The sequence below is a fragment of the Stegostoma tigrinum genome, chromosome 32 (assembly GCF_030684315.1).
Source record: "Stegostoma tigrinum isolate sSteTig4 chromosome 32, sSteTig4.hap1, whole genome shotgun sequence".
NCBI classification, from domain to species: Eukaryota; Metazoa; Chordata; class Chondrichthyes; order Orectolobiformes; family Stegostomatidae; genus Stegostoma; species Stegostoma tigrinum.
The window spans coordinates 1,858,377-1,880,914 of record NC_081385.1 but is presented as its reverse complement, the minus strand read 5'-3'; the positions used below and the strand labels follow the sequence as shown (position 1 = coordinate 1,880,914).

Here is a 22,538-nt window from a genome sequence, read left to right as displayed (position 1 = left end):
CCTTGATGGTAGAGGTTATGGGTTTGGAAGGTGCTGTCGAATGAGCCTTGGTGAATTTCTTTGGTACGCATCTTGCAGATTGTACACGCTGCTACAACTGAGCATCAGTGGTCAAGGGAGTGAATGTTGAAGATGATGGATTGATTGCCAGAGAAGTGAGCCACTTTGTTCTGGATGGCATCAGATTTTGAGTGTTTTTTAAGTTGCATCCATCCAGGTAATTGGAGAGTATTACATTACATTCTTGATTTGTACCTTACAGATGGTGGACTGACACGGTCAATACCAGAGTCGAGTTACTTATTGCAGCCTGTGACCTGCTCTTGTAGCCACAATATAAATGGTGTCTTCAGCTTCAAGTCTGAAGTAACTCCATAGAGGCTGATATCCTTTTCACCATATCACCCTTTATTTCCCTTGCAAAGTCCTTGGCGCTGATCCATCTTCCTCCATAGCCAGCTCTGAGAGTGAGCAGGACCTGAGACCATAAGACACATGAATGGAAGTAAGGCTATTCGACCCATCGAGTCCACTCTGCCATTTAATCATGGCTGATGGGTATTTCAACTCCACTTCCCTGCACTCTCCCTGTAGCCCTAAACTCCTTGCAAGATCAAGAATTTATCAATCTCTGCCTTGAAGACATTTAACGTCTTGGCCTCCACTGCACTCAGTGGCAATGAATTCCACAAGCCCACCACTCTCTGGCTGAAGAAATGTCTCCTCAGTTCTGTTCTAAATTGAACCCCTCTAATTCTAAGGCTGTGCCCATGGCTCCTAGTCTGCCCACCTAATGGAAACAACTTCCCAGCGTCCACCCTTTCTAAGCCATACATTATCTTGTAAGTTTCTATTAGATCTCCCCATAACCTTCTAAATTCTAATGAATACCATCCCAGGATCCTCAGCCGTTCATCGTACATTAGGCCTACCATTCCAGGGATCATCTGTGTGAATCTCTGCCGGACACCCTCCAGTGCCAGTATGTTCTTCCTGAGGTGTGGGGCCCAAAATTGGACACAGTATTCTATATGGGGCTTAACTAGAGCTTTATAAAGTCTCAGAAGCACATCGTTGCTTTTATATTCCAACCTCTTGAGATAAGTGACAACATTACATTCGCTTTCTTAATCATGGACTCAATCTGCAAGTTAACCTTCAGAGAATCCTGGACTAGCACACCCAGATCCCTTTGTACTTCGGCTTTATGAAATTTCTCACCGTTTAGAAAATAGTCCATGCCTGTATTCTTTTTTTACAAAGTGCAAGACCTCGCATTTGCTCACATTGAATTTCATCAGCCATTTCCTGGACTACTCTCCTAAACTGTCTAAATCTTTCTGCAGCCTCCTCACCACCTCTACTACCTGCCTGTCCACCTAACTTTGTATCATCGTCAAACTTTGCCAGAATGCTCCCAGTCCCTTCATCCAGATCATTAATGTATAAGGTGAACAGCTGTGGCCCCAGCACTGAAGCCTGCGGGTCACCACTTGTCACTAGTTGCTGTTCCGATAAAGAGCCTTTTATCCCAACTTCTGTCAGACAGCCAATCTTCAATCCATGCCAGTAGCTCACCTCGAACACCATTGGCCCTCACCTTACTCAACAGTTTCCCGCGAGACACCTTATCAAAGACCTTTTGGAAGTCTAGATCGATAACATCCACTGGGTTTCCCTGGTCTAACCTACTTGTTACCTCTTCAAAGAATTTTAACAGGTTTGTTAGGCACGACCTCCCCTTACTAAATCCATGCTGACTTGTTCTAACCCGACCCTGCACTTCCAAGAATTTACAAATCTCATCCTTAACGATGGATTCTAGAATTTTACCAATGACTGAGGTTAGGCTAGACCCCTGATACTCCTCTTTATATCTATCAGCCAGGGGTTTCTAATTGGACCAGATTAACAACTCCAATGAGGGAACTCCTATTCTGAGAGGTCTGCCAGACTGACCTCATCTGAGTCTGAGGGCATAGGACAGTTTTAATTGTAGCTACTTGAGGGGTGTTTTAGCACTGGATCAAGTTCCTCCAACTCTGCCTCTGGTATGGGCAGCATGTAGCACACTGTAGTTCACCTCTTACGTCCAGAATGTCTGGGAAGAAATTCATCTTGTCTCCAGGTGGCAAAGGCTTCGAGGTGGTGATGTTTAGATTACATGAAATTAGATCACCTACAGTGTGGAAACAGGCCTTCAGCCCAACAAGTCTGTACCACCCTTTGGAGCATCCCACCCAGATCCATCACCCATAACTCACACACCCCTGAACACTACGGCCAATTTAGCATGGCCAATCCACGTAGCCTGCACATCTTTGGACTTCACCGTGTCCATCTCAGATTCCAAGGAATCTCCAACACAAATGTGTTGGAAGAGCTGGGCATGTTTAGCTCCTGCACTGTTTGGAAGTTTGCAGCCTTTGTGTGGTCCACGTGCCTGTTCAAGACTGCACCTCCCTGAACTCTATACATTACTGTATCTGACCTGGCATTGACCATCCCTATCCGTGCAGAACCATTCCTGTGGTTCCTACATCAGAATTTCGCTCCCTGCAGTAAAATGCGTCTCTGGCTTACTGGAGTCTTGTGTCTGGCATTGGTGTTCCTGGTGCTGTTTTCCACCCCTCATTCCGTCACCCACCCTGCCACATGTGTGCCCCTGTGCACAGCACAACCACATACATAGCACACACCCACACATAGCACCCCCATGCCCACTCAACCTGGTCTGGGTAGATCTATCCTGGTGCAGACTCTTCTTCCCGTTAACAGCTCTACCAGAGCTATCTCTGTAGTTTCATGTAGGCCCTGTAATTAAATAGGAATCATGACAGTTTGGTATCCCTTGAAGCTGTAGGCTGTTTCTTTAAGCCTGCCTTCAAAGTTTGGGACAGCTGTTTCTGCTCGACCACTGGATGTTGGATGGTATGGAACTGTCCTTGTATTTTGAATACCATTCGACTTCAAGAAATACTCATTCCCCGCTGGTAAACGATGGCCAGTTTTCTGTGATTAACAGTTCCATGTGTCTGTGTATTGCAAAAGCCGTGCACATTTTTTCTATTGTCTGCGTATTTGATGAATGAACTCTATGCACGTCCAACCAGTTTGAAAGGGCATCCACAATGACTAAGAGCTTTGAGCCCATGAAAGGGACCTGCATTGTCAACGTGTAACCAAGTCCAGGGTTTACCTGGCTATTCCCATGAATGCGGAGGAGCTGCTGGTGTTAATTTTTGTCCTCATTAACACTCTGGGCACTGCTCCACCAATGCACCTGTGTCTGTATCCAGCCCTGGCCACCAACATCTTCCTCATTTTGAAAACCCCTAGATAACACTAGTGGAGTTCAGCAAGTATCTGGCAGCGACCTTTACTTGGGATAGTCACTAGTGCTCCCCCCAATAATATGCCATCCTTTATTGTGATCTGGTCTCTCTGGGTCTGAAAAGGTTTCAGTTTTAATTGTGACTGCCCTTTGGTTTCCCCCATCACCATCAGCTGTTTGTTTTGCCAGGACCAAATCTTTCTGCATCCAAAGTCTGACATTGTCAGCTGTGACTGGAAGTATGTCCAAAAAATTTAAACCATTACAGACTTTCTGGTGGTGGTACCACCAGTGATGTGCCTACCAGTGGGAGGTGGCTCAGTGCATCCTCATTTGCTACTTGGCCTCCAAGACAATATTTCAAACTGTAATTCTAAAAAATTAGTATTAGAGCTCAATGCTAAATTCATCCTGAAGCTGTGGGTGGCACTGCCTTGTCCTTAGGTTAAACAGACCTTGCAGACGTTTGTGGTCCATTATTATAATGAATTTGCATCCATAAAGGAATGGGTGGTACTTCCTGACTACAAATATGACTGCTAAATCTATTTTCTCTCTCTGGGTATATTTCAGTGAGGAGTCATTTGGCACCAAGTTATAGTACAAGAGGTTTATTTGAAATTACAAGCTTGTTGGACACTGCTCCTTCATCTTCGTCCTCCGTAAGCTGTGATTTCAAACAAACCTGTTGGACTATAACCTGGTTTTATGTGACTTCTAACTTTGCCCAAGTCTAACATCAGCACCTCCAATTCATGGGTGTATTTATGCTCTGCACGAGCCAAAGTCCTGGATGTATGCGCTTTAGGGCATTTCTCACTATTGTGCCACCTATGAGCTAATACTACCGCAGTGTTGTATGGGGAGGCATCGTATGTCAAACTCAGATTTCGCTTGGGATCACAGAGTGCCAGCACCTTAGAGGATGGTAGCTGTTTCTTCACTTCCCTGAAAGCTGTGGCTGGCTACATAAACCGCTTCCAAGGCTGACCCTTTTGTAAAAAAAAGAATTGATGCAGAAGTGTCAGGATGGAGGCCATGTCATATATGAACTTTCTGTAATAGTTGACCACCCCAAGAAAGGACCCATGCTCCGGTTCAGGTGTGAAAACTGAGGCACACTTGATCTCGACCATTTTATCTTTCAACAGTTGTAGCCCGGTCTTATTGACTCTGTAGCTCAAGTTGGTCACTTGGGGTGCCTAGAACACACACATTTTTCTCTTCTAAGGACTAAATGTTTAAGGACTATGTCCAAGTTCTAGCACGTGATCTAGATAGTGACCTGGGATGGATCTTGTAAAATGTTCTCCATTGTCCATTTGAAAAATTGCACAGGTTGGCAATATTCCAATTGGCAGTTTCATGTATTGGTGTAAATCCTTAGGGGTATTAACTGTAGCATATTTCTGGGAATCCTCATCTAACTGCAGTTGCAGGTATGCATGACTCCTGTCCAGCTACATTAAGGATGGCCGCCGCTACCAGCTTTGCGTATAAATCCTCTACGTGAGGGATTGGGTATTTATCCAGCTGCGAAAAACAGTTTACCATTTGGTTAAAATCCCTACAAAGGCAAACCTACCCGTTGAGCTTCACAATTGGTATGACCAGAGCTGCCCATTCTGCAAATTAGACTGATTTTATGATTACTTTGCTTTACAGACATCTGACTTCTGCCCCTACTTTTGCCCATGGCACTGTATGGGCTTTACAGATTCGTGGCATTGCTTCCGGGTCAACATGTAAGGTGGCCTTAGCTCCTTTGATAGTCCCTAGACCTTTTGAGAAACTTGCAGGCATTTAGTTAGGACTTTGATCAGGCAGCCATTTTTAAATTTTAAAAAATGTTATGCCCATGTAGGTGAATCTCTCTGAACCGATATTGCCCCATCAAACTTTGGCCTGAACCACCTTCTAAATCAGTGATAACTGAACGAAGGTGCTTCTCAAGACAGACTGGAACCAAAGTTGTACCAGGTCTTGCGCAAACTGAAGGGTTGAAGTCTAGAGCGAATTTTGTTAAAGACTGGTTCTGTAATCAGTGGCTGCACCAGTATCAACCTTCATAAGAACGAGGTGACCATTTAAACAGGTGTTTATTTTGATTGGCACAACACTGGAGCTGGAGGAACACAGCACACCAGGCAGCATCAAAGGAGCAGGAAAGTTGACGTGATAATGGGAACTGCAGATGCTGGAGAATCCAAGATAATAAAATGTGAAGCTGGATGAACACAGCAGGCCCAGCAACATCTCAGGAACACAAAAGCTGACGTTTTGGGCCTCGACCCAACGTCAGCTTTTGTGCTCCTGAGATGCTGCAGGGCCTGCTGTGTTCATCCAGCCTCACATTTTATTATCTAGGAAAGTTGACGTGCTCGGTTTCTGAAGCAGGGTCCTGACGCGAATCATTAACTTTCCTGCTCCTCTGATGCTCCCGGGCCTGTTGTGTTCCTCCAGCTCCACAGAGTGTTGTCGCTCCAGCATCTGCGATTCTTGCTATCTCTCTATTTTGATTTGGTTCTGATTTGGATGCTTGAACTGTTCCAAACAAGGTGTAGGTGGACTTGCCTGGGTGTGTGCTTTCCTGGATATCAGCCTATCAGTTCTCTTGCTCAGTTTAGGTCTTGTGAGACTTTTTTATTGCTGTCTTGAGTCCACATAGTGGCACTAACAACAGTTTTTTTTTAGCAGTCCTGAAGAAATCACGGCGAGTTTATGAACTCCACACAGACAGCCACCTGATGGTGGGATTGAACCCGGGTCCCTGGTGCTGTGAGGCAGCAGTGCTAACCGCTGAGCCACTGTGGTGTCCCAAAGCAGCACCTCTTTGAAGCTACATCATTAACCTTACTCATATTACCACTGAAATAACTCAATTATTGAGTCCAGTATCCTGTCACCAAGTCGCCTTTTATTATGTAATAGTATAACCCCATTAATCCCAAATCAATCATTTACAAATTCTTAAAAAAATTAGCATCCTTTTGGTGAGGCCATCCCTGTTTTCTTTTATTTTTCTCATTTTTCATTATGAACCAGACTTTGAACTTTGAACAGCTTGTTTCAGAAAACAGAACAGAACAAACAAAGTGATCTTTGCAATTTGGAACTAGCCTGGAACGATAATTTCAAGCTAATTATTATTCGAAGAGCACTGCAGATGTTTTGGCATCAGGACATGTTATATGGATGGTCTGGCAGTTGGTTGGGTGTTGCATCGGTCAGTTGAGGGGAGGCCAGTGCTGGCTGGCCAGCCGACCGCAAATATATGGAGCGGGAGCTGGATGAACTTCGGATCATTTGGGAGGCAGAGTCAGTGATAGACAAGAGTTTCAGGGAAGCAGTTACTCCTAAGCGTGAAGAAAGCTGGGTAACTGTTAGAAGGGGGAAAAAGCAGTCAGTGCAGGGATCCTCTGTGGTCGTTCCCCTGAAAAACAAGTATACCGTTTTGGATACTGTTGGGGGTGGGGGTACTTACCAGGGGCATGCAGTAGGGTGCAGGTTTCTGGCACAGAGTCTGTCCCTCTTGCACAGAAGGGAAGGGGGAATAGGAAGAGAGTGATAGTCATTGGGGACTTGATAGTTAGAGGGACTGATAGAAGGTTTTCCGGGAACGAAAGAGACTCACGATTGGTGTGTTGCCTCCCAGGTGCCAGGGTCTGTGATGTCTCGGATCGTGTCTTTGGGATCCTGAGGGGAGAGGGTGACCAGCCCCAAGTCGTTGTCCACGTAGGCACCAACGACATAGGTAGAAAGAGGGATTGGGATGTCAGGCAGGATTTCAGGGAGCTAGGGTGGAAGTTGAGAGCTAGAACAAACAGAGTGGTCATCTCTGGTTTGTTACCCGTGCCACGTGATAGTGAGGCAAAGAACAGGGAGAGATGTCAGCTGAACATGTGGCTGCAGGGATGTTGCAGGAGGGAGGGCTTGGGCTCATTCTGGGGAAGGTGCGACCTCTACAAACAGGGCGGTCTCCACTTGAACCAGAGGGGCACTAATATCCTGGGTGGGAAATTCGCTAGTGCTATTCGGGTGGATTTAAACTAGGTCAGAAGAGGGATGGGAAACTGAGTTGTAGTCCGAGTACACAGGAGGATGAGTGTAGGGAAGACATGGTCAGGACCTCACTGTCACAGGAGTGTGCTGGCAGGCAGAAAGCTGGATTGAAATGTGTCTACTTTAATGCCAGGAGTATCCGGAATAAGGTAGGTGAGCTTTCAGCTTGGATAGGTACCTGGGACTTCGATGTTGTGGCCATTTCGGAGACATGGATAAAGCAGGGTCAGGAATGGATGTTGCAGGTTCCAGGGTTTAGATCTTTCATTAAGGTCAGGGAAGGTGGTAAAAGAGGGGGAGGAGTGGCTTTGTTGGTCAAGGATGGTATAACGGTGGCTGAAAGAACCTTTGAGGACTCTACTGAGGTGGTATGGGCTGAGGTTGCTGAGGAAGGTTTGTCGACTGAGTCAGTATGGGTGGAAGTTAGGAACAGCAAGGGAGCAGTCACCTCACTGGGGGTTTTCTACAGACCCCCAAATGGCAGTTGGGAGATCGAAGAACTCATTTTTCGGCAGATTGTTGAAAAGTGCAAACGTATCAGTGTTGTTGTTATGGGTGACTTCAACTTTCCCAATATAGATTGGAACCTCCTGAGTGCAGATGGTTTGGATGGAGCCGTTTTTTGTCAGGTGTGTTCAGGAGGGTTTCCTTACTCAGTATGTGGACAGGCTGACAAGGGGGGAGGCCATTTTGGATTTGGTGCTCGGCAATGAGCCAGGACAGGCGTCAGATCTCGTGGTGGGAGAACACTTTGGCGACAGTGACCACAACAGCCTCACATTTGCCATAGCAATGAAAAGGGAAAGGAGCAGTTACCAGGGGAAGATATTTAACTGGGGTAAAGGAAACTATGACTCTATCAGACAGGAGTTGGGAAGTACAGATTGGGAGCAGCTGTTCCACAGAAAGGGCACAGCAGACATGTGGAAGTTGTTTAAGGAGCAGTTATTGCGAGTGATGTATAAATTTGTTCCTCTGAGACAGGTAAGAAGGGGTAAGATTAAGGAGCCTTGGACGACAGGAACAGAGGTGCTTCTTGTCAAAAAGAAAAAGGCAGCATACGTAAGGTGGAGGAAGCAAGGGTCTAGCACAGCTTTAGAGGATTACAGGCTTGCTCAGAAGGAGATCAAAAGTAGACTGAGGAGGGCCAGGAGGGGACATGAAAAAGGCTTGGCAGGAAGGATTAGGGAGAACCCGAAGGCATTTCACTCATACGTGAGGAATAAGAGAATGATCAGGGAGAAGGTAGGGCCGATCAGGGATAGCGTAGGGAACTTGTGCGTGGAGTCTGAGCAGATAGGGGAAGCCCTAAATGAGTTTTTTGCTTTGGTTTTCACTAAGGAAAGGGCCCTAGTTGTGAATGAGAACTTTGAGGAGCAGGAAAACAGGCTTGAACAGATCAAGATTGAGGAAGTTGATGTGCTGGAAATTATGGCAAACATTAAGATTGATAAGTCCCCAGGGCCAGACCAGATTTATCCTAGGTTGCTTCGGGAAGCGAGAAATGAGGTTGCTAAGCCGCTGGCGAAGATCTTTGCTTCCTCACTCTCCATGGGAGTCATACTGGAAGATTGGAGGGAGGCAAATGTTGTTCCTGCTTTCAAGAAAGGGAATAGGGAAATCCCTGGAAATTACAGACCAGTCAGTCTTACGTCTGTGGTCAGCAATGTTTTGGAAAGAATTCTGAGGGATAGGATTTATGACTATTTGGAAAAGCATAGTATGATTAAAGGGAGATGATTAAAGCATGGCTTTGAGAGGGGCAGGTCATGCCTTACAAATCTTAGAGTTCTTTGAGGGGGTCACGTGACAGGGTGATGAAGATCGAGCACTGGATGTGGTGTACATGGACTTCTGTAAGGCATTTGATAAGGTTCCCCACGGCAGCCTCATTCATAAAGTCAGGTGGTATGGGATACAGGGTGATTTGGCTGTCTGGATTCAGAATTGGTTGGCTGACAGGAGGCAGAGAGTGGTTGTAGATGGTAAGTATTCTGCCTGGAGGTCAGTGCTGAGTGGTGTCCCGCAGGGGTCTGTTCTTGGGCCTCTGCTCTTTGTTGTTTTTATAAATGACTTGGATGAGGTGGTTGAGGGGTGGGTTACTACGTTTGCTGATGACACAAAGGTTGGAGGTGCAGTTGATAGTATCGAGGGCTATTGCAGGCTTCAGCGAGACATTGACAGAATGCAGAGCTGGGCTGAGAAAAGCCAGATAGAGTTCAACCTGGATAAATGCAAAGTGATGCATTTTGGAAGGTCGAACTTAAATGCTGAATATAGGATTAAAGGCAGGATTCTTGGCAGTGTGGAGGAACAGTGGGATCTTGGTATTCAAGTGCATAGCTCCCTCAAGGTTGCCACCCAGGTGGATAAGGTTGTTAAGAAAGCATATGGTGTTTTGGCTTTCATTAACAGGGGGATTGAGTTTAAGAGCCGCGAGGTTATGCTGCAGCTCTACAAAACCCTGGTGAGACCACACTTGGAATATTGTGTCCAGTTCTGGCCGCCCTATTATAGGAAAGATGTGGCGGCTTTGGAGAGGGTGCAAAGGAGGTTTACCAGGATGCTGCCTGGACTGGAGGGCTTGCCTTACGAGGAGAGGTTGACTGAGCTTGGACTTTTCTCTCTGGAGAGAAGGAGGAAGAGAGGTGACCTGATCGACGTGTACAAGGTAATGAGAGGCATGGTTGGAGGCGAGAGCCAGAGACTTTTCCCCAGGGCAGGATTGACTGCCACGAGGGGTCAGTTTTAAGGTGTTAGGCGGAAGGTATAGAGGAGACGTCAGAGGGAGGTTCTTCACCCAGAGTTGAGAGAGCATGGAATAGTTTGCCAGTGGTAGTCGTGGAAGCGGAGTCATTAGTGACATTTAAGCGACTGCTGGACATGCACATGGACAGCAGTGAATTGAGGGGAATGTGGGTTAGGTTATTTTATTTTTGGATTACGATTATTGCATGGCACAACAAGGTGGGCCGAACGGTCTCTACTGCGCTGTACTTTTCTATGTTCTTTATGTTCTATATTGGAAAAAGAAAGAAACCATTGATTTTAGATAATCAAGTGTGAAGCTGGATGAACACAGCAGGCCAAGCAGCATCTCAGGAGCACAAAAGCTGACGTTTCGGGCCTAGACCCTTCATCAGAGAGGGGGATGGGGGGAGGGTTCTGGAATAAATAGGGAGAGAGGGGGAGGCGGACCGAAGATGGAGAGAAAAGAAGATAGGTGGAGAGGCGAGCAGTTTCAAGGCTGAAGAGATTACAAGAGAGTTGCAGTGGGAGAGTGATTCCCTGAGGTTGGTCCGGAGATAATGGGAACTGTTCCCGTTATCTCTGATACAATTTTAACCTCACTGCGAAGTCTCTTCCAGGGATGCCTAACCTGAAGAAGTTACCCTCCTCCCTCCGGACCAACCTCAGGGAATCACTCTCCGACTGCAACTCTCTTGTAATCTCTTCAGCCTTGAAACTGCTCGCGCCTCCATCTTCGGTCCGCCTCCCCCTCTCTCCCTATTTATTCCAGAACCCTCCCCCCATCCCCCTCTCTGAAGGGTCTAGGCCCGAAACGTCAGCTTTTGTGCTCCTGAGATGCTGCTTAGCCTGCTGTATTCATCCAGCTTCACACTTTATCTTGGATTCTCCAGCATCTGCAGTTCCCATTATCTCTCTCAAACCATTGATTTAGTCATGATTAGATATTTGGGCTGAAGGCTGTGGACTGGGAAGCCGTGTTTGAGTTTTACTTGGTGTCTCGTTTTATGTTCAGATAATGAATTATTGTATGTTCTGAGAAAAGAATTCCAGCTTTTCAAAAAACATGTGATTATATCTTAGAGCCTGCTGGAATCTGTTTTTGTTTACATGATTTTAGAATTGAAGCAAGATACAGTTCCATATATCTGTAAGACAACATATTATTTAAGAATTCTTTTGAGACCTGATACTCATTGTTGAAATGGTTTTTGAGCTGGCACCTACATCTGTTTTACTTTCTTTTTAATTTATTCTTTATCTGTGTGTTTGTATATGCAAGTGTCTGTCTATGTGAGTGGGGGGTGGGTTATGATCAAAGAAGAAATAGACGTTATTGTATTGCTTTGTTTAATTTTGCTCTGCAAAAATTACAGTATAAATAATAAATTAATTTCTGTTTAAATTTTAACCTTAGTGTCTGAAAGCTTGGTTAGGAACAATTTGGCAGAGTAGTGAATACTTAAATTTCACTGTTGCGAATCCAGTGATAGCAAAGATGATTTAGTTTAGTTTGCTGTCCCTTTGTCTTAACACATTGTATCGTGCCCAGCAGCACCTCTGGTACAAAGCTTGCACCAGAGGGAAAAATCTTCGCCTAGCACCTGATTTAAGTTTAAGGTAATTCCTAGACAGGATATGCTGATAGCTTCTTCCTCGAGCTTAAAAATATTCCACTTCAAATAACGCCTTCAGGGTTTTATCCCAATTCCTCTGGTTAGGGACTATCGCAAACTGCTGATTTCAAGATAATCTCGTTTTACTAAACTTTCTCTTCTACAGATTGCTACTGATACATCCATCCCCATCCAAATGCTTTACAGAGCTGATGTCATGTGGAGTGAATAGAATGTGTTAAAAATTGACATCTGTGGTGCTGTGAACCTGAGGAGAATGCTGAAATGCTTCGCACTTTTGGGTGGAGATGGTTGCAACTGCTTCAGACTTGTCTTTTGCACTGATGAGCTGGTCTCCCCCATTATTGATATGGGGATATTTTTGGAACCTGCAGCTCCTGGTTTTATTTTAGTTGTCCATTGCTGAGGTGGGACTGAAGAGTTTAAGTTGTGGGATTACTTAGCTCTGGCTGATGCATGTTGCTCCAGCTGTTTGGCATGTAGATGGTCCTGTAAAGTTTATCCACCAAGTGGGTGCATCATTTTTATGTACATCTGCTATCTCTGGCATGTACTTCTGTTGTATTCATTGAATCAGTGTTGATGATTTGGCTTGGCAGTAAGGGTAGAATGGGAGATGTGCTATAAGATTTAAGATTGTGATTGAATTCCATTCTGCTGCTGATGATCAGCAGCACCTTAATAAATGTCCAGTTTTGAGTTACTAAATTTGAAATGTGTTCAAAGTCTGTTCCATTTACTGTGGTGGTACTCCAGTGCCACATAACATGATGGTAGGTTCCCTTAATGAGAAGATGGGATTTAGCCTGTGGCTGTGTAGTGGTCGCTCCAACTAATACTGTAATGAATAGATGCATCTGTGAGATATAGGTTGTTGAGGGCAAGATCAGTTAGATTTTTCCCTCTCACCTTTCTTCTACTACTAGTGCTTTGGCTCCTTGACTTGGTTGTTTATAGTACTTTGACTCTTTTTGTGTTAACTGCACAGAATGGCAGCCGAGTTTTTGACTGTAGAGAACACAAGGATTGGCCCAGATTCTGATACCTGAGATCCAGGTAGTTTTAGCAAGTATCATTGGATGCCACTTAAAACAGGAATTAAATATCACCTCTTCCTTTGGATGCTTACATCAGTTTAGAATGTTGCAGTTGCTCCTATCAGAGATGACTTAAGTTATTAGTAAGTGAGAGTTGAATGTGGAGCTCCTGTATTGGTGTTTATAATTCACCAAGGTTGGTGTGAACGATCTTAAACTGTATTTAATTTAAGTATTAGAGCTGCAGTATACTCTGTTGCAAATTAGCAAGATGCAGTTACTTGATAATAAAATGTGAGGCTGGATGAACACAGCAGGCCAAGCAGCATCTCAGGAGCACAAAAGCTGACGTTTCGGGCCTAGACCCTTCATCAGAGAGGGGGATGGGGAGAGGGAACTGGAATAAATAGGGAGAGAGGGGGAGGCGGACCGAAGATGGAGAGAAAAGAAGATAGGTGGAGAGAGTGTAGGTGGGGAGGTAAGGAGGGGATAGGTCAGTCCAGGGAAGATGGACAGGTCAAGGAGGTGGGATGAGGTTAGTAGGTAGCTGGGGGTGCGGCTTGGGGTGGGAGGAAGGGATGGGTGAGAGGAAGAACCGGTTAGGGAGGGAGAGACAGGCTGGACTGGTTTTGGGATGCAGTGGGTGGGGGGGAAGAGATGGGCTGGTTGTGTGGTGCAGTGGGGGGAGGGGACGAATTGGGCTGGTTTAGGGATGCGGTGGGGGAAGGGGAGATTTTGAAACTGGTGAAGTCCACATTGATACCATATGGCTGCAGGGTTCCCAGGCGGAATATGAGTTGCTGTTCCTGCAACCTTCGGGTGGCATCATTGTGGCAGTGCAGGAGGCCCATGATGGACATGTCATCTAGAGAATGGGAGGGGGAGTGGAAATGGTTTGCGACTGGGAGGTGCAGTTGTTTGTTGCGAACTGAGCGGTGGTGTTCTGCAAAGCGGTCCCCAAGCCTCCGCTTGGTTTCCCCAATGTAGAGGAAGCCGCACCGGGTACAGTGGATGCAGTATACCACATTGGCAGATGTGCAGGTGAACCTCTGCTTAATGTGGAATGTCATCTTGGGGCCTGGGATGGGGGTGAGGGAGGAGGTGTGGGGACAAGTGTAGCATTTCCTGCGGTTGCAGGGGAAGGTGCCGGGTGTGGTGGGGTTGGAGGGCAGTGTGGAGCGAACAAGGGAGTCACGGAGAGAGTGGTCTCTCCGGAAAGCAGACAGGGGAGGGGATGGAAAAATGTCTTGGGTGGTGGGGTCGGATTGTAAATGGCGGAAGTGTCGGAGGATAATGCGTTATCCTCCGACACTTCCGCCATTTACAATCCGACCCCACCACCCAAGACATTTTTCCATCCCCTCCCCTGTCTGCTTTCCGGAGAGACCACTCTCTCCGTGACTCCCTTGTTCGCTCCACACTGCCCTCCAACCCCACCACACCCGGCACCTTCCCCTGCAACCGCAGGAAATGCTACACTTGTCCCCACACCTCCTCCCTCACCCCCATCCCAGGCCCCAAGATGACATTCCACATTAAGCAGAGGTTCACCTGCACATCTGCCAATGTGGTATACTGCATCCACTGTACCCGGTGCGGCTTCCTCTACATTGGGGAAACCAAGCGGAGGCTTGGGGACCGCTTTGCAGAACACCACCGCTCAGTTCGCAACAAACAACTGCACCTCCCAGTCGCAAACCATTTCCACTCCCCCTCCCATTCTCTAGATGACATGTCCATCATGGGCCTCCTGCACTGCCACAATGATGCCACCCGAAGGTTGCAGGAACAGCAACTCATATTCCGCCTGGGAACCCTGCAGCCATATGGTATCAATGTGGACTTCACCAGTTTCAAAATCTCCCCTTCCCCCACCGCATCCCTAAACCAGCCCAGTTCGTCCCCTCCCCCCACTGCACCACACAACCAGCCCAGCTCTTCCCCCCCCCACCCACTGCATCCCAAAACCAGTCCAACCTGTCTCTGCCTCCCTAACCGGTTCTTCCTCTCACCCATCCCTTCCTCCCACCCCAAGCCGCACCCCCAGCTATCTACTAACCTCATCCCACCTCCTTGACCTGTCCGTCTTCCCTGGACTGACCTATTCCCTCCCTACCTCCCCACCTACACTCTGTCCACCTATCTTCTTTACTCTCCATCTTCGGTCCGCCTCCCCCTCTCTCCCTATTTATTCCAGTTCCCTCTCCCCATCCCCCTCTCTGATGAAGGGTCTAGGCCCGAAATGTCAGCTTTTGTGCTCCTGAGATGCTGATTGGCCTGCTGTGTTCATCCAGCCTCACATTTTATTATCTTGGAATTCTCCAGCATCTGCAGTTCCCATTATCTAAGATGCAGTTACTTGTTCATTTAACTTCCTTGCGCAACAAGTTGTACATTTCAGGTATACATATGTAGAGAATCAGTGTGCGGGTCAAATAATTCCTTGAAGAGAAAGAAAATCCAAAAAAAGTAACTGTAAAATGCCCAGGTATCTGATTTATTTAACCACTTAGCAACTGATGGTAGTTGGAACATTGTGGAGAAAGTTGGTGGGTAGAGCATTTACTTCCCATGGACTTGTTCCTTTTTCCCTCCTCACTTTTCAATTTAAAGAGTTTTTTCTGGCTTAATTGTTCGTGGCCAGTCAACACTAAGGAAGTGATGTGGGTCAGCAGCGTCTGTGGTCTACTGAGGGTGGAGTCATTTATAACAATGCACTTCACAGGATGTGAACTGTGTGATCACATTCAGCTGTTTTCTATACAAAGTACTATCGATACCATTTTATAACTACCTAAGTAACAGTAAAATGGACTGACTGGTGTGTTAGAAGATTGCCGATCAAAATTACCAGCATTGCTGTATCTTCTAAGATTATACTTGTGGTTGATCAGAGTGGCATTATGCTAAAGTAAAGCCTGCAGCATTCCAAACTGCTTCGTTGTTATTTTTATGTTGACTGATCTGTCTCTCCTCCTTGTGTTAGGACAATCGTTCACTGGAAGGTTTTTCGACAAGCCTTGCATGATGTTCACCCAATCACTTCTGGCTTGGAGGCCATGGCCTTGAAATCTACTATCGATCTAACATGTAATGATTTCATCTCTGTCTTTGAATTTGACATATTCACTCGACTTTTTCAGGTAAGTACTGTATGTCAACGTAACTATGAGAAGACTATTAAACTGATGTTCTCTCAAGTCTAGTTGCAAAGCTGCATTTAGCCCCACCTTTTTTGAGTGAGTAACGGGGAGTTTCTGCTCCTGAATGTTATCCAGTGACCTTTATAGAAAACACTTTTGCATGACTTAAGGTTAGGATCTGATTTACGATGTGCTCGTGTTAGTGTTTCTTATTGAAATTTACTTTTTTGTGTTCAGACATGAACAGTTGTCTGCCATACGCGAACTGTGCTAGTGCTCACCACTTGCCAAGTTGTATAAGGTGGAGGGTGTGGTGGTTATGGAACTGTGTGGTGTTATGAAGTTATGTGAGGTAATCGTGAATTGGAAGGCAGAAAACTAGAATCTGTTTTTTCTGAAAATGTGAGTGGTTCCCTAAAGAGATAAAGCGCTTTTCTAAGTTTAGAGAAAATAATGTCTATTTAGCTGGAGATGTACAGCCAGTTTTGAAATTGAAACATGCATCAATTGGCTGTGTGATTGGAAACAACTTGAGGCTTGTTTTGACATTTTGGCAACTTGCTGCAATCAACCAATTAATTTAAGTCAAGCACTTAGCGATTGAAAGCCAATTGAATTATAGAACATAGAACAATACAGCGCAGAACAGGCCCTTCAGCCCTCGATGTTGTGCCGACCTGTGAACCAATCTAAGCCCATCCCCCTACACTATCCCATCATCATCCATATGCTTATCCAAGGACTGTTTAAATGCCCCTGATGTGGCTGAGTTCATGACATTGGCAGGCAGGACATTCCACACCCTTACCACTCTCTGAGTAAAGAACCTGCCTCTGACATCTGTCTTAAATCTATCACTCCTCAATTTGTAGCTATGCCCCCTCGTACAAGCTGACATCATCATCCTCGGAAAAAGACTCTCGCTGTCCACCCTATCTAATCTCCTGATCATCTCGAATGTCTCTACTAAATCCCCCTCTTAGCTGCCTTCTCTCCAATGAGAACAGACCTAAGTCCCTCAGCCTTTTTTCATAAGGCCTTTGCTCCATTGAAATCTGATTTTTGACAACCTTGAACCCCAGTGCTATTGTAAGAAAATTGATGTCATCCAAGATATATAAGCAGAGGGTTTTTGAAAATTGGGTGAGAGCGAACAGCCATCTGAGAAATAAGCACCTAGCTCTGATAAGTAATCACCAATGTCTCTAAGAAAACAGCTGCTATCCGTAAAAAGTACCACAGCACTTCTAGCGAAGAGTCCTCCCAGAAGACTTCACAGTGAAAACATCCTTGACAGTCTGATCAGCAGAAGAAACACGTTTATGGGTTGAGAATAGCAGAAGGAAGGCGTGTCGACTTTGAGAGGTTAAGTTTTCATTTATCTTCTCATTACTTGGGTTTATATAAATGGAACTTGTTGTTATTATTGGAACAGCATACCAATAGAATATAGTTCAGTTAGGGAATATTTAGCCATTAAGGGAGAATTGCTTGGTTTGCTATTAATTCTGTTAATTTGTTCACTGTTAGGGTTAAATAAATAAATTGTTACTTATAAAGTGAATGTCAGGGATTTTATTTCATTTAACCACTCTTTTAATAGTTTATAAAGGCAAGGTGAGCTTCTGGGTGTCTCGGGTTTAATTATCAGAAGGCAACCTCTAAAATCACCACAATAGACTGGGGCTTGAATTTCAGTTTAATTATCAGAGGGGTTCGAACTCCTCTCCGTAACAGTGGGAAATGGAGAACATAGGATTGACAGCTTAAGTTAGTTTTGATTCATTTAATGGATTACTGATTTATTCAAGATCGAAAGGGGAGTTATAGGAAAGATATTATTAAGCTGGAGAGGGTTCAGAAGAGATTTACCAGGATGTTGCTGGGTATGAAAAGTTTGAGTATAAAGGAAAGCCAGATAGGCTGGGACATTTTTCTACTGGAGCATAGGAGGTTGAGAGGTGACATGATAGAAGCTTATAAAATAATGAAAGGTACAGATAGGGTTAATGGTAGTTGTCTTTTCTTTAGAGTGGGGGTATGAAGACTAGGGGGCACATTTTTAAGGTGAGAGGAGAGAGATTTTAAAAATGGCATGGGGATAATTTTTTTTTAATATACGGAAGGTGGTTTGCACATGGAATGAACTGCCAAAGTAAGTGGTGGATGCGGGTACAATTACAATGTTTAAAAGACATTTGGATAGATACATAAACAGGAAAGGTTTGGATGGATATGGGCCAGGAGCAGGCAGGTGGGACTAGTCTAGTTTAGAATTATGAGAACCCAGCATGGAGCTGGAGGAACATAGCAGGTCAGGCAGCATCAGAAGAGTTGGAAAGTCCTGACTCTCAATGTCTACTTTGTGCTTCAAGTCATGACTAGGTTTTGTACATGTACAGGTCCTGGAGGTTATTGCTAATTAATAATAAGTTGCTTTTCTATAATGAGCTTGAGCATTGCTACTTCGTAACCTGTCTAATTTCATGAGCAATATGTGGGTATTTAGATAATTATTCATGCTGACTGTCAGGTCAAAATAAATAAAAATCATGAAGTATAATCTTGCATGCACTAATATTCACAGCTTTTTTTGTGTGACGTTGTTGAAAAGTACGAGCCATTTTGAATTGAAAGGTGTGACAATCGAGAAGACTGAACAAACTGAAGACTTTTTTCTTGAGAAAGAAGACTAAGGCTGACTTGCTGGAGATCTTTAAAATTCCCAATGCATGTGATTGTGTAGCTGTAGAAAAGATGTTCACATTTGTCGAGAGTCTAAAACTACATGCCATGACTGTAAGGTTGTAGCGAAGAGATCTAATACGGAAGTTCAGGAGAATTATTCCACCCAGAGAATGGCAAGCATATAGAACTCACTACTTCAAGGAGTGGGTGAGGTGACTAAGGAAAGATAGATAAGTGAAAGAAAGAGAAATGAGCAGAAAAATATATTTGGGATTGATTGTCGTAAGCCATTATTATATTTTCTTGTTTATTTTCATGTGCAGATCTTCACTGTCCAAACTGACATTTGCGATATTGCAAAAATCTTCATGCAGTGAAGCAATTTTTTCTAATTCATGACAGGCCTCTTTCTCTTCTATTAGAGCTCCTCCCTCCTCCACCATTAGAATTTTAAAAAATTATAAAACCCTTTTATTGCATTTAGATGCTGTTTCTTGGCTGCTTTTGTTGGGGATGTCTGACATTGCAGGGACTATTTAATTTATCCCCATTTGAGTGAATGGTTATGCATTGGCTAACTATGTAATTCTGTTTGGGAGGTAACGCTTGTCAGTTCCTTGACTACACTGGCCGTGCTTGTCTCTCCGATAATGACCTGTGTCAGTTGTTGTAAAAGTTGCAAACTAAATTGGTCTAGCTTTATTTTTCTGTGTTATGTAACTGACTTATTCCAACTACAGCATCCATTATCTCTTTTCCAATTCCAATAATAAACTTTCATTATTCACAGCAGTATAGCTGCAAGTCCACTTGTGTTTTTCCAGACTTATATTTTGGCCCGGGTGTTGTAAAGAGCCACCCACGTAGATATGTTTATTTAGAAAGTGAGGAATCAAATGCAGCTTATGTTGGTAGTACCTATAGTGCATTAAAAAATCTAAGCTTTATTATTTACATGGCTGGAAAGAAAAACTAGCAAGAAAAAAATCTGAGATAATAAGGTGTAGAGCTGGATGAACACAGCAGGCCAAGCAGCATCAGAGGAGCAGGAAAGCCTGAAATGTCAGCCTTCCTGCACCTCTGATGCTGCTTGGCCTCCTGTGTTCATCCAACTCTAAACCTTGTTATCTCTGAATCTCCAGCGTTTGCAGTTCCTACTATCCAAGAAAAAGAAATGGAGGTTAATTTAGCATTGAAAAATATTGAAGAGCAACCTTGCTTGTCGAAATGAAATTTGTTTGTTTAAGTAACACATGGAATTGACGTCAAATGTGGACTTTCACAGTTAACTTCAAACACAATATCAAATAGATCCTACACTCCTCATTTCTGAAATAAGGGCTATGGAAAGGAGCTAAACAGATCTCTTATTGATCAAATAAGAGTTCAAGACCCCTGTCTATCTCGTGTTCTGAAGAAAAGCCATAATGGATTCAAAATGTTAACTCTTTCTCTGACCACAAGTGCTGCTGCATTTGTTGAGTTTGTGTAGCAGTTTTTTTTAATGGAACAAAAACAAAGTTGCTGGAAAAGCTCAGCAGGTCTAGCAGCACCTGAGAAGGAAAAGACAGAGTTAACGTTTCGGGTCCGGTGACCCTTCCTCAGACCTCATAGTTGCCTCACAATTGCTGCCAGACCAGCTGACCTTTTCCAGCAACGTTGTTTTTGTTCCTGATCTACAGCACCCGCTGTTCTTTCGGGTTTTTAATGCAGTTTTTTTTATTCCAGCATCTGTAGAATTTTGCTTTTACACCCTTTGTGACTGAAGGGGTATTACTCTCAGGAGGCAGATGTACATGAGCTACCACAGCCAGTGTGGAGACTGAAACAAAAAGATAAATTGCTGGAGAGAGTCAGCAGATCTGGTAACGTGTAGAGAGAAAGGCAGAGTCAACGTTTTGGGTCCAGTGACCTTGTTTCAGAACTGAGATTTTACCAGCTTCGCTCCTGTCAGGATGTGTATATATATATTTAAAATGGTTTATCCAAATGTCTTGAATTGACTTCTCTAGAAATGCTTAATTCTGGCCAAGTGTCTGCTTCTGCATCTCAGCTTTTAATTTTTCACTGAATGGGTGGAATATTTGACCTTCTGACCATGAACGTGAAAACTCTGCCGTCTATTCCTTCCCCACCTTTTAACATCCTAGACAATATAAAAGCTTGAGGATTAGAATGTGCGTTGTGAAAGGAAAGAGTTTTTCTATGATTGCAGTTGAAGTTGTCTAAGCAAAATAAGGATTTCAATTTTTTTCAAATAGGCCGTATTGTTTTAGACAAAGATCATCTGATATTCCAAGAACCATGTCGTAAAGTGGGGGCGGCATAGTGGCTTGGGTTAGTACTGCTGCCTCACAGCACCAGGGGCCTGGGTTCGATTCCACCCTTGGGTGACTGTCTGTGTGGAGTTTGCATGTTCTCCCCGTGTCTGCTTGGGTTTCCTCTGAGTGCTTAGGTTTCTGCTTACCGACCAAAGATGTACAGATTAGGTAGATTGGCCATGCTAAAATTGCTCATAGTGTCTAGGGATGTGTATTTGGGTGGGTTATAGGGGGTTGGGTATGGGTGGGATGCTGTTGGTGTGGACTTGTTGGGCCGAAGGATCTGTTCCCACACTGTAGGGATTCTATGAAAAGCCCTTAATTAATGCATGTATAATTTTGGGTGAAGTGAAGCAGAGTGGCAAGGGTTGTGTTAATGCCTTTGAATCACATTGTCATGTCTATTCTTGTTGGTGCATTACACATCCTGTTTTCATACCTCACTTTGGATACTGGTGTTAACAGTATTTGTTTTAAAACGTTTGAAATCATACATGTAATATTGTAACAGTTAGTGTATTTGTACAAAATTTCTTCACTGAATTTTTTTAGACAAATTTATTACTAACATCGCTCTCAACATTTCAGTGAAACAATACAATGTGTAAAAGCTGTATTCACATTCTCTTATGAGTTGACACCATGGGTTGAAAGAGTTTTGTGGCTTTGAAATTTAAGCATGCTTTAATAGAATTACGGAATCATAGAAAATTGCAAAATAGAATCAGGTCATTTCACTCATGTCTGTGCCAGTGCTTTTGTCCACTGTGACCACCTGGTTGGCAGTGTCTTATTTATTCTTTGTGCCCATTATTATTTTTCTCTTTCAGGTAGTTTGCAATAGAATAATATATTTTATCTGTGTAAATACAGATCATTAAAAATGCATTAAGTTGGTTCCAATGTTTCACCCATGAGAAACCATGTCTATGTAATGAAAAGCAAAAAATAACATCTAAACTTCTGCTAGGAGCAGTAGAAGGCCGCTTGGCCCTTTTGAGCTTGCTCCTCCAGTCAGTATAACTGTGACTCATCCTCTATCTCAATGCCATATTCCTGCTTTCTCCCCATACCCCTTGATGCCTTTAAAACCTAAAAATGTGTCTGCATCGTTCTTGAATGTATTCTGTGACTTGACCTCCTCAGTCCTCCAGTGGAGAATTCCTCAGGTTCTCTGCCATGTTGAGTGAAGCAATTTTTCTTCATCTCAGTCACAAATGGACTACCTGAATCCTGAAACTGGTTGTACACCCTCAAACCAGGAGCCATTCTCAAATCTTTTTGTTTCAACACTGGAAGGTTTTTGTTCTTTGATGCATTTCATAAGGTTGCAGCAGCTCACTGCCTTCCCTCCTGTGTTTTTAAATTTGTTCTCCAATGTGAGCTGCACTACTTACAGATTAAAAAGTAAAAGAACTGCAGGTGCTGTAAATCAGAACCAGTTACAATGGGCCAAAAACTGTACACAGTACTTTAGATGCCTTCTCACCATTGCTCTCCCAGTTTTAATACTACTTGTATCCTCCATCTCCTTGCAATACGGGCTGACATTCTATTTTCATTCTTTG

At 44.2% G+C, this 22,538-nt stretch overlaps 1 protein-coding gene across 3 annotated transcripts in view; it reads left to right on the top strand.

Moving 5' to 3' along the window:
* Positions 1–22,538, top strand: part of cbl (Cbl proto-oncogene, E3 ubiquitin protein ligase) — a 231,069-nt gene that overhangs the window by 121,943 nt on the left and 86,588 nt on the right. For all 3 annotated transcript variants that reach the window (XM_048562034.2, XM_048562032.2, XM_048562035.2), the window contains one exon: positions 15,805–15,961. In XM_048562034.2, the coding sequence (XP_048417991.1) occupies positions 15,805–15,961 (157 nt within the window). The remainder of the gene's footprint in view (positions 1–15,804; positions 15,962–22,538) is intronic.